Genomic DNA, 13,662 nt, shown 5'->3' on the forward strand with positions numbered 1-13,662 from the left:
TTAGAATAGTTTATATTCTTCATCTTTTCAATAAGCACATCATTAGAATACGTGTTATCGGATGGACACGTTAAATTGTCGGTCCTGGCTGAAGTATGACAGTCGTAAGGCCCATTGACGGCTTAAATGATATATTCAGGCGGTGGGACCTTCCCGCAAGGGACTCCCCACCAACAAAAGCCATACGAATTTACTTTTTTATTAGAATGATAAGAAAAAATTAAAATAAATTATGAATAAGATGAATAGATCATTGCTATGATGTGTGACTATCACATGAGCAAAAATGTGAACCAGCATTGAATTTAAACAATGAGAAACACTATTTTACACTGAAATAAAAGTTTGACTCACTGTGGTACAGGCTCACGTAGGAAACTGAGGTCAACTTCTTTGATTTCAGGCCTCTGTATGTTGACTGGGACTTCAATGCCAGCTAGAAACTCTGGGTCTAAGCTGAAATGATTGGCCACTGATTGCTGTTGTGATCTATAATTAAAAAAAAATCAAGATTATTTAAAACAAAATCAAGATTATTAAAATACACTTGAAAAATATTGGTAAACATGAATCAACTCCCAATAAACTAAAAGATGTGTTGATAATAAAGATATGTTACAAATCTTCAGACAACTGCTGTTAGATACTGTGAACTTGAAATAATAATTATTATTGGCATATAATTTCAATTATTACTGGCATATTTATTAACATATATTTATTATTTTTCTACAAGTACCTTCTGCATTACATTAGTTAAGTTGATGAGAAATAGTTGTAAAAAAATATGAAAATCGTAAAGAAGCACTAATATCACATCTTAGTTGATAAGAGTTAGTTCACATCATAAAGAGGCAGTAATATCAATCTTAGTTGATAAGAGTTAGTTCACATCTTAAAGATATGAAAATCATAAAGAAGCACTAATATCACATCTTAGTTGATAAGAGTTAGTTCACATCATAAAGAAGCACTAATATCACATCTTAGTTGATAAGAGTTACTTCACATCTTAGTTTTTAAAGTTGATAAGAGATTATTTTTTGAAAATAAGTATATCATAATTATTAGAGTTATAATATTCAGAATGAGATTATTAAATTATGATTAAACTACATCCCTTTAGTACACTTACTACAAATAACCAGAACAATGAGGTACAATATTCCGAGAAAACTTGAAGTTAATTCAACAACAAAGATAGAATAAAACATGAAAAATGTTATTGCTGAGCATTAAAATGAATTGATGTTATTGATTTGGATGTTATGGATGGAGCTAAAACACAAGTTACTTGATTTAGATAACAGAACTAGATAGATTATTATGAAACACGTTATTAATCGTATAAAACACATAGAGATAAATGAGAAACAACCATAAATATCAATGGAATTAGATCATTGAAAAATCTACTGAATATTCATCCTACATAGAGACTATTAAAACATTTTAAATCATTTATTTATTTATTAGAACAGTCACAAACACGATATTTGGAAAGAGAAACAGGCAATTGCCCAAATATTCTTCAATTCCTTGATTTTGGCACATAAATAGTCTAAAGTGAGGTTAAGCTTAAATTTCTGTTTTCACCAAAGATTAACACACAGAGAATACGTATTCGAGATATGACTGATGAATTTTGAATTTCGAAGGGTTGATAAGAGCCGGAAATAACACTAAACAATCCGAAAGTTTCAATAATATTGAAATAAACTTGAAAATTTTGAGCCGAAAAATTAAAACTACTATCACCGATTGAACGAAGTGAGTTTAAATCAAAAACTAAACAATAAAATTCCGGTTTTAATGAAACCAAAACATATAGTAATTTTTGAGATAATTGAATCCTACATAATACACGTAAGAGCCGTTCAAGGCAACATAAACTGAAACATATAAAACATTAATTTTGCCCATATAACATATACACACGAATATTGCCCGAGCAATATAACCCCGATTTCTCTACCTAGGCGATGTATTGAAATCCATGTCGTCATCATAGTCTAGATCTCTATGGACTTGCACGGCTTCAAAGCAGGGTGCTTCCAACTCCCCACTGCAGTTCATATTGTGATCGCTGCTATCACTTCGAAATTAATTTACAAAGTGAAACAACATGGAAAAGAAAGTTGAAATGTATGAATACAGGATAGACAGAAAGATAGATATTATTAATATACTGAATATGATTAAAAACTTGGATGTTTCATATTCTGCACAGCTCTGTTTATATTGTGATCAAATTTGATGACTTGATTAATATAAAATTTGAACAATAGTTCGATGATCGAAAATAGAATGAAAGATAGAATTTTAATGTAAACAACTCTATACTCAACTTTATTTTACATAATAATTCTGTATCATTGAATCAATAAATAAACTCAAGAAGAAACTTTTGATTAGAGAACAACATTTAACTGTTTTAATTTTACAGAAATTCTATGTTCTTATCGAAGCAGTTAAAAATGTAATGATAAAAAAACATGTTTTTGGACTCAGGGGACCTTGAAGCGTATAGAAAACTTGAAATTAGAGTACCTTATTTTTTTTTGGAAAGCAATACTTTCCTTACCGGAGTGATCCGTGGTCTAGTGAATAGAGTGTTTGCGTAGCAGCATAGAGATCCCGGGTTCAAACCCTCTCATTACCAGAAAGTTTTTTAACCAGATCATTCCCGTGTTATCGGATGGGCACGTTAAACTGTCGGTCCCGGCTGAAGGATGACAGTCGTAAGGCCCATTGACAGCTTAAATTATATATTCAGGCGGTGGGACCTTCCCGCAAGGGACTCCCCACCAACAAAAGCCACTTGAATTTACTTTTTTTTTACTTTCCTTACCTATGGTGATAGGGTAAGGAAAATAAAAATGAGATATGAACATCATTCTAAGCAATAAAGAGTGGTTTCCCGGTCAAGCAGAAGAAAAGATCATTGGTTCTTATGATCATTGGTCCTTCAAACTGTAAAATTCTGAAAACCAATTTCACTGATCACTGTCACAGTTGTGTGGGAATCCAAGTTGAATTATATGGAAGGAGATATTGTGGTACAATATCTGGGTTAGCCAATAAGTTGCTTTTTTAATTATTATTAAAAAAAATCCTAATTGAATGCACTGTGGAAATTGGATTTTCGTTTAATAATAATTATTCATTAATTAGCATTTGAGCAAATGTAACTTCCAATTTATTTCCATCTGTAGACTTGCTTTTTTACCCCACTTTACCTTACTTTTACCCCACTTCAAGGTGGAACTCATTGTTCTTGAGAAAACAACATGACTACAAAGCAGTAAACTCAGTAGGCCTAAAACTACAGACTCAATTTGGCTAGTATTCAGTTCAATGATCTCTAGATTTGTTGTAGGTACTATCTTGCATAACTAATCCATGGAAACTACTTTTAATTTACAGGAAGGTTCATTCACATGTGCGCGATTTTTCGATCTCTCTGTATTTCGTAAATCCATTAGGGGATATTTGTCTTTTTATTAAGTTGATAGACAACAGAAATCCTACCTCTGAGGTGTAGCCTGCACCCGTTGAGGCTGCTCCGGTTCCACTTCCTCCTCCACTTCCGGCTCCACATCCTGTTCGAGTTCGTCGGGCGTGGCGGCTCGCCTGGCCGAGGCTGGCTTGGGCATGGGCTGGTTGACATTGGCCACGGCTGGCTGCATTGGCCTAATGCTGGCCACAGGCCGATTCTTCGCCGCCCGTTTGATGCGCTCCTCCAGCAGAGACATGTCCTTGTCAGATATCTGCAACCGCAACACATCACACCAATTGATTCATTACTTTATTGAGTCATAAACCAGGAGGTTTGACAAGCCCCCAAACATGACTCATTCATTTTTAAGAGGAGAAATCATTTTTCAACTAAATCTGATCACACAGTTTTGGTTGACAAAGTAAAGACGCTGAGCAGAGGTAGAAGTGAGGCTTATATTCTAGTCTCCCCTCCAGCCAGCTAGTGGAAGAGCTTTCAATGTTTCTGAATAAGATAAGACAGACTGAACACTGACCAATGGCTGGACATCCCTATGGTAATTTGACTTCATTACCTTAAGGGCGAAGTTAGAAGTATCTGCCACACAAACCTAGATTATTATCGTTAGCGTATGGCTTTGAATGGTGGGGAGACCCCAGGGTAGTTCCACCTCGCCGTATATAGTCCAAAGTTCCCTGATGGGAAACCGGACACTAAGGGTTATAGTAAGTTGAATGAAAAAGACTAAGAAATTGTCAAAAAACACAGATTTATTGATACTTAGAAAGACTGGTTTCGGTTATTACACCATTGTCAATCTCTGATAAACTAGTTTATAACTTTGATAACTAGTTTATAACTTTGATAACTAGTTATTACTTTAACTAGTTTATAACTTTGATAAATTAGTTTATCAGAGATTGACAATGGTGTAATAACCGAGACCGGTCTTTCTAAGTATCAATAAATCTGTGTTTTTTGACAATTTCTTAGTCTTTTTCATTCAATATGAATAATTACCACAATATCAACTTCTCAACTACACAAAAAGGTTATAGTAAGCACAATACTTTAAATTTACACTTTTCACATCGAAATGAATATCTTTTTTATGTTAAAAAGTCCAAACATATACAAAACCGAAACAATACACAAAACCACAAAGCCAAATTTAGAAAATATTAAATTTAGACAATAAATTTAGAGCCGAAAATTTATATCACGTACCTAGAAAAGGTACATGACACATAGAAGATACATAGAGTGCATAAGATTTGCAGATGATATGGCGATCCTGGCTGATAGCTGGACAATGATGAATGGAATGTTGAGAGACGTGAATGAGGCTTGTGAGAGGTATGGAATGAGGATAAACGTCAGGAAGACAAAGTGCATAAGAATTGGTGCAGGGAAAGCAAGAATGGGGAATGCTGTACTGGAGGGTGAACAGTTGGAACAGGTATCATCTTTCAAATATTTAGGAAGCATAATGGAAGAGGATATGAAATGCAACAAAGAAATCAAAGTAAGAATTGCTATCGCAAAAACAGCATTCAATAAGAAAAAGAGAATTCTTTGTAGCCAACTGGACAAGACACTAAGGAAAAGGATAATAAAGTGCTATGTTTGGAGTGTGGCACTGTATGGTGCAGAAACTTGGACGCTGAGAAAGGAGAATAAGAGGAGGCTTGAGGCATTGGAAATGTGGATATGGAGAAGGATGGAGGGGATCAGTTGGAGGGATAAAGTTACAAACGAGGAGGTGTTGAGGAGGGTTGGGGAAAGAAGGAGTCTGCTGGATTTAGGTTGATCTGATCACAGTTTCATCATCATCATCAGTGGCGCTACAACCCGCTACAGGTCTTGGCCTCCTCCAGTATTCGCCTCCATTCGTCTCTGTCTTCCGCCCTCGCTTTCCAACCTCTGGCTCCAATCACTTGTGCGTCCTTGTCAACACCGTCCATCCAGCGCAGTCTCGGCCTTCCTGGTCTTCGCCTCCCTTCCATCCTGTACAGCATAAGTCTCCTTGGTGGGTATGTCTCATCTGCCCGAATAAGGTGGCCAGCCCATCGCAGTCTACCAATTTTGATCATTTTGACCACATCAGGTTCACGATATACTGATCACAGTTTAGGTTGAAAAAATAAAGACGCTGAGCAGAGGTAGAAATGAGGCTTAAGGTGTCTGCTCACTGCACCGTATCATACTAGGATTGGTATAGGAACGTGACCGGCACGTAACATGCATGCCAATGCCCACTGCTACGTATCGACGTTAGATTTGCGCACTGCTACGTATCGACGTTAGATACACGTTATAAACGGGTTATATCCGCGTTTATAACGGGTATACAACGCGTATGATGACCGTGACTACCCCTTCCACTTCTGCTACACATAGCACATACGCTATACTAGTTACAACGTGGGTCTACAACGCGGTACATACGCGGCTATACTACGGTTGTAGAACGGAACGTAACCAGCAAAATATATCCCCCGAGAAATTTTTACGGTGAGCGGTCATGACACTTTCCTATACGGTACGGTTAGGAGTGATACGGAACGTGATAAGTTGGAGGGAGTCTTTCCAGAGCATACTGTCTGTTCTGCAAATGTTTCACAGAAATAAATTTATAGGTGAAGCACGAGCGGGACGGTTTCATGCTTTGTACAGGACTTTCGATTTTGAGCTGAGTGACAAGAAATACATTGGAAAGGACACCCAAATGTGGGTTATGAGGTCGATTTTCAAGGCAAGGGGTGAGCTAATCCATTTGAACTATAAACCTTGGGTAGCTAATGGGAACTATATTTGCTCGATGTGCAATCTGAAGGAGGCTGAGGATGTGTATTCCATGTATTCCATTTCATTGCTCGATGCCCTTTTTTGAAGGAATGGAGGAAGAAATGGTTTGGTGTTGTTGAACAATCAAGGGAAGAGTTTACTATGTACATGAACGGCAAAGATTGGAAGAAACTAGCCTCTTACTGTAGAGAAGCCTGGAATTACAGACATGTTCTCACCCAGGAATTTAATTGGTAGAGCTATCATTGGCTACTTTGTCGAGGCACTCACTACTTGATTTTTGGTATCACTTGTAATTGTTATTTTCTGCTCTCTTCAACATTCTGTTTATTTTAGTTCAAGCCTTGTTTTTTATTTTGAGTTGGTTTCAATTTGAGAATTCAACCTTTCTCATTGTATATTCACTCACGTTACTGACTAGATCATTACACTATACATTATATTGCTTACTGTGTGACTACTTGATTCATCATTATTTCGTATAATTTCTGTATTTTACTATACACTTGGATCATATTTATGTATTTTCCACAATCGCATGTTTTCCGACTTTCCGGCTGGCGATCGTGTGATCAAGCCGTAAATGTGTGTTTACTTATTGTGTATTTATAGTTTAATGGAGAATAAAAGCATTTTTCTATTCTATTCTATATTCTATACGATACGGTTACAAAAGGTCTAGTGGGCATTGCCAGGTAATAATACACGTGAACCATTCTTTTGTTGCATGTGCTGTTCCTATAACGTTCCAATACCGATCCTAGTATGATACAGAGCCGTTGTGCTCTGTTATATTATGTACTGATACGCTTTGAGGTGCATTTTCGTTTGTGCGCAAATTTCCGCAATCAACGACGACAAGCATTGTTGACATTAATATTGTTCAGATTTCAAGTGTGCTAAAACAGCTGATCGAATAACTTTTCATTATTTGTGTTAATTATTCAAGAATCCAACATTTCTAATAATATCAACATATTGCTATTTAAAAGTATAAACTCAATCCTCCCCATTAGAACATTGTTGAACATAATTCATTTTTTAGGTTATTTGGACAAATTGAAATCCACCAAATGTGAGATCCTCACCCTGTCGTGGTCGACGACGGCATTTACGCACTAACAAAAACCCAGCTTTAATCTTAAAAATGATGTGACAAGTTGTTGTTTGACTGACCTGTCCGACTGTCTTGAGCACCTTTTCTCCGTCGAGGAAGTACGCGGCCACAATGCAGTTGAGTGCACCGTTACGCACCGAGTTGTCCCTATCCGAGATGTGTTTGGCGATCTCCTTCAGCGCCACACCGGCCGATGGCTGGCAAACAGTCGTGCCAACCGACTCGATCAGGTAGCCCAGCTGCTCCAGGCATTCTACACACAACAACGTGATCAAATTCATTCACTCCTCCATTCAAAATATTCACAAAAATGTAGAACACGTTTACAAGTGAACAGCATACTACCAAGGGAAAAGGTAGCATAAGAAGATAGATATCCCCTGGTTTAGGCCGTTCATGTTCCAAATTTCACTGTTCCAATTTTCAACATAAGCCTAGTCTTAGAAGTTCTTTTTCGTGAAGCTACGTATCGCGGTAGTCTCTCACACTGCCGTTCTTACCCGGCCAGGACAATAATAATAGACAGTAGTCAACATTAATCGGCTTGAAATTTGGAACATAAACAACCCATCTTCTTATGCTATCTTTTCTCTGATACTACTAACAAAAAGTACAGTAAGTTAGGCTAGCAATAAATATGTTATTGGGGAGAGGGTTACTCTAGACTATGGGCGCTTACAGGAAATGTTGCGCTCTCATGACTGGAGTGATGTTCTCTTCAGTGATGACTTAGATTTCAAATTTAATACATTTCTAAACACTTTGAATGAATTTATTGAATGTTCTAAATCCTCTAGAATAATAGTGGCAAGAGGGACGCATTTAAGAAAACTTAAACCCTGGATAACAAATGGTTTATGTGAAGCAATCCATTCCCGAGATAAATTGATTAAAAAAGTTAGAAGAAATCCAGAAAATACTCAAATAAAAGCCAAATTGAAATCATTTTCCAAGAAAATCAAATCCTGGATCAGAATAGAAAAAGAGAAATATTATTCCACAATTAATGACCTGCCACCTCAAAAAAAGTGGTCTATCTTGAATAAATTATGTGGTAACTCTAATAAGAAAAGTAGTAACAATAAATTTAAAATTGAACATGGTAATAATATTATAACGGATCCTTGTGATTTGGCCAATCTTTTCAATAGGTTTTTTGTTGATGTCTCTAAAGAAGTAGCATCTTCAGTCACAAACGGTGCTGATCAGGAGTTGGGAGAGACTGACGATTTCTTTCAAATTCCCCACTGCCCACATTCTATTTTTTTTTTGAGCCAGTAACATATGATGAACTCCTCTTGTATATGAACGATTTGAAGCAAGGAAAGGCTCCAGGGGATGATGGTGTATCATCAAAAATGATAAAGTCTATTGCAACTGTTGTGATTCCCATTCTGATTGATATTTTCAATCATAGTTTATCAACGGGTGAATTTCCAACAGCAATGAAACTAGCCAAGGTAATTCCCATTTTTAAAAGTGGTTCAAAATCTCAATTTAACAATTATAGACCAATCTCACTGTTATCGATTTTTTCCAAGCTTCTGGAAAGGGTAGTCAAAAAAAGAATATTATGCTTTTTAAATTCAACAAATTTTTTTTATGCACGTCAATTTGGTTTCCGTGAAGGTTGTAATACGGAAATGGCTCTTGAGAGCTTCATGTCAACATTATATAATAGCCTGAATGCCAGAGTTGCTCCTCCGGTATCTGGTCTTTTCTTAGATATCAGAAAGGCCTTTGATACAGTTAAACATTCGCTACTGCTTGACAAACTATCCAGGGCTGGTATAAGAGGTGTGCCTCAGAATTGGTTCAAATCATATTTGAGTAAAAGAGTGCAATATGTTGCCCTGGGGGATGCCAAAAGTGAGATCCTGGAAGTGGACTGTGGGGTCCCGCAGGGTTCAGTACTCGGACCAGTTTTATTTCTCATTTTTATAAATGACCTTTTCTCAGGTATTTTTAATGGTATTCCAGTTTCCTTTGCAGATGATACTGCTTTCTCTTATTGTAATACAGACGTGCAAAACCTAAATAAAATTATGCAAGAAGATCTGAATAGAATGCTTTCCTGGTTCAATAAGAATGGCCTAGCCCTAAACCTCTCTAAAACCAAATATATATTATTCACATTGTCTACTCCTTGGCAACTCCTTCACCCATTAAAATTTCATACAATTTCTTGTAGTCAAATCAATTGTGATTGTGGTACTGTGGCACAAACTGATTCCATCAGGTATCTAGGTCTGGTAGTGGATGAGAAACTCTCTTGGTCTCATCACATTTGTAAATTAAAAAAATTATCTCCGCCATATTCAAAAAAAAATCTACCACCTTAGAAAATTCATTCCTTCAGCTGTGCTCAGGCAACTCTATTTTGCTCTGGTGGATTCCAAATTAAGTTATGGCATTAGTTGCTGGGGATCCACCTACAAAACCCATCTAGCACCTCTAATTGTGCTTCAAAAAGCCATAGTACGGTGTATGAAGGGTGTGAGCAGGATCGAACACTCTTTTCCTATCTTTCAATTTTTCGATTGTTTGCCATTGCGCTATAAATATGTTTTCAAAGTCTTATCATCCTTTTACATGTTATCAGGCAATCGAAGTCGGCAAATGTTCGAGAATGATAATGTATACAGAACTAGAAGAGTAGTTGAAAATTTAGCTAGACACCCCAGAGTGTATAACACTTTTTTCAGAAATCCTTTGTCTTTTTGGGGCCAAAATTTTCCAACTATCTACCTGATTATATAAGAAATATTGAGAACAAAATACTTTTGAAAAAACAAATATCAAAATGGCTTACTGGATGTCTGCCTGAAACTATTGAGAGTTATTTTTCTGTAATTATCTGATTCCCATTCTATTCTAATACTTATTTTACCTTTTTTGCACATACCAACTTGAAAGAGAAAGATGTGTGAGTGTGTGTGTGAATGTAGCATTAAAAACTTTTTTCACTGACCTCCTACTTGCATACAAATTGTAAATAATTTAGCAAGTAGTATTTTTATTTTGACAGGAACTAACTGTATAGAAGTTTATATCTTTATTTCACTGAGTTGTGTTTTTTTTGTCAAAATAAAAAACAATTTGATTTGATTTGATTTAGCTTCACACGCTTTCGGTTTCATTCGGTTCGGTACGTTTTCGGTTCGGTTCGGTTCGTTACCGAAAACGAATGAGGCTTTCATACATGTCAGATTTTAATTCGTACGGTTCCGATTAGGTATTTTCTTCTCAAACACAGCTGTGTCTGGATTTTCACAGTTCATGCTTGTATATTTAAATATAACAGCTTGTGTTAAATTGTGATATGTTATTTCTTGAACAACAAAATTTTAAAATTAATTAAAAATTGTTAATTATTTGAATAGTTTCTTTTTAATTTTGTTAATTTTTGATGTTCAGAGAGATGATTTTTTTGAATTGAAAATTTGTTCTTGTTTTGACACATGGTATATAAACTTCATCTCTTCTCTCCATTGATGAAATCATGTAATATTCGTGGAAAATAAAAAAAATAATAAAAGAATAAAAATTCTCCCTGAGTTTTAATTTATATTTTTCATATTTTTTTAGCAAATTATTCATTGAGAAAGAAATGTTCCTGTGAACTAACAGAAATGAATTGACCATATGATTTTGACTTGGAAAATTTTGAAACAGATAATCACGATAACAGTTTAAAATAAAAACAAAAAAGGCAAGCGTGTGTAAAAGACTTTGTTTTTTCCCCGTTTCCCTAGCAACGAATTCGAATATGATGAAACCTATTCGTGTCGAGAGGGCGTTCGGTGCTATGCGGTTTCTATTCGGTACCGAATTCAAACCGAATTACCGTTTCACACTTATCGGAATTTGCCGAAAACGAAACGAACCGAATGAATGTGAAACTAGCCTTACTGGACTTTGTTTGCGAATAGAATCAGATACAAAGCTTATAAATCAGACTTTGTATTCAAATTATCATTTAATATAGATGAAGATGTAGTAGAAGAAGGAGTTGGAAAGTGTGATGTAAACAATATAATAAAATTACCAATCAAATTCCATACTGTAGTAAAAATAAAAGAACATAATTATTAGAAATAGTACAAAAGGTTGGAAATAATTCAACAAAATTACATCTATCAGTGACAGCATCGAAACAAAAACGAATTACACATCAAAAACTTGATGGAATATTTTAGTTTACTAAATCAATGAATATAATATATTGAAAATGTTCAACTAAAAGCTTAATTTGAAGAGACTTTCCACCTTAACTGGCGTATGAAGACATAGCCAAAGCTTAGTTTTAAACATGAAGTGCTTATGAGCCTTTATTCTTCTCAAAACAGTTGGGAGTAAGTTATAAAATTTCAACATACATCTCTCGTTACATCAATGTAATGTTTGCATTCATTACAATTTCCTTTTGAAATTTTTCTTTGTATTCAATAATTGTATTAATTCTTTGTAACTTAGTCATGCAATTATTGTATGTTGTTTTCCTAGTAAAATACCGATGGTTGATGTGCAGTACAGGATAATCAATAATTAATTTTATTGAGAGTCAAATACTTTTTCTGAGTAATCTAATTTAGTACTGACCAGAGCGTTGACGGGCATTCTTAGACTTGAGGCCATCCATGATGTAGGTGAAGAATTTAGAGACTGGGTACATTAGTACAATCTGCTTGAACAGGGCTCGCACACTGTTACGCACTGCGTCCTTCGGATCTCCAACCTTAACAAAAAGATAAAGGGTTCTCAATTCACTGATAGTATTCTTGCTAATCCTTTCAACAATATATTGAATCAAAATTCCTTGAAATTATTATTGAGTCTTGTTTCACGTTCCCAACCACCAAACCAAAACAGTCCTCTACAGTTCAAAAAATGTAAACCTCTTTGAGTTCAATTCAATTCAAAAAAGTTCTTTATTCCTCATAAAAAACAAAACAATATATTCACAATCTGCTATCAGTTCTACATACTCTTACAAGAAATCATACATAAGAATGATATTTTTGTACAATAAAAAACTCAAACAAAATAGTTGAAATTAAAACAAATAGAAAGTGATCCTCAAAAAATCGTAATCCTAGTTTTGATCATGATTAACATTCATAGCTCATCAGGGAAGAGTCGTGAACCGACAGTGCTTTTATCCAGGATTGATCTTCACATGGACCTGAGGTCTGTGTGTGAAGACTAGTTCTTCGGATTGCCAATACGTTTGGAAGATTCCGAGGAATAATTCTTAATTTACCGACGATGGTTATCGTAATGAAGATCTAAAATACACAGACCCTGCAAGTGATCGGAATATTATTGACTCTTCAGAGCCAATCTAGCTGTTTACCCTGTTGTCAATATTTGCAGTAGCATAAGTCTTCGGGGTGATTTACAGCATTTAATTTGGAATTTCGTTCAATAATAATATTATTGGCTCTTATTGTAGAGTGAACACACTCTGATACGTAAGTATCTTACGTCACATGGACGGGAAGGGGCCTTTTGCAGGCGAGAATCTGATTCTAGTCGAGGCGTTAGCCGAGACTAGAATTTCATTAGAGCTCTGCAAAAGACATTCACGTCCAAGTAACGTACACTATTTTTTGTCATAATAATCTGAAGAAGAATAATTGAGAAATATAAAACATTACCTGCTTGTGCTGAAGTTACTACATGCATTCTATAAACATAGCCTAGTTTACAAACTGGGAATCAGGAATTTTGTGGAAGTTGACAAAACTTCCACCTGAAGCGTTGAAGGTGGTTTTTTGTAGCAGTTTTGCTGTTCCTATTTCTGAACTAGGAAACATACTCGACTGTAAAGAAAACATATGGTTTCATTACAGTAGAGTATGCTGTAATGAGAATCATATGTTTATTTGTTCTGCAAACAGCTGAGATTGAATGACTGTGACAAAAATACTGTTATTACTATGAGAACCTTACTATAATGTCGCTGTGTGAAGCCTCACCTTGAGCACGAGGTAGGGAATGAACGCGGATGCCTCGTTCTCGAGCATGATGTAGTCGTCGTCGATTAGCATGTTGAATGCGGTCTGCAGGTACTCGAGTCCCTTGAGGATGACCGACGGATTTGTGTCGAAGAAGCGCAGTGTCATCCATCGCAGAATCAGGTCCAGGTTGCAGGCAAGCGCCGCCAAATGAGAGCCTAGGTCCTAGGCACAACGTTCAAAATATTTAGTGCTACCATAGTGTACGTTCTGGGAAT

At 35.8% G+C, this 13,662-nt stretch overlaps 1 protein-coding gene across 1 annotated transcript in view; it reads right to left on the minus strand.

Moving 5' to 3' along the window:
- The window catches only part of LOC111050490 (cytoskeleton-associated protein 5), an 81,963-nt gene that overhangs the window by 21,489 nt on the left and 46,812 nt on the right, over window positions 1-13,662 (minus strand). Inside the window, 6 exon segments of the mRNA XM_039438572.1 lie at window positions 355-489; window positions 1,976-2,095; window positions 3,532-3,770; window positions 7,484-7,677; window positions 12,027-12,162; window positions 13,406-13,609. Of these exon segments, the coding sequence (XP_039294506.1) occupies window positions 355-489; window positions 1,976-2,095; window positions 3,532-3,770; window positions 7,484-7,677; window positions 12,027-12,162; window positions 13,406-13,609 (1,028 nt within the window).

Source organism: Nilaparvata lugens, chromosome 12 (assembly GCF_014356525.2).
Source record: "Nilaparvata lugens isolate BPH chromosome 12, ASM1435652v1, whole genome shotgun sequence".
Classification (NCBI taxonomy): domain Eukaryota; kingdom Metazoa; phylum Arthropoda; class Insecta; order Hemiptera; family Delphacidae; genus Nilaparvata; species Nilaparvata lugens.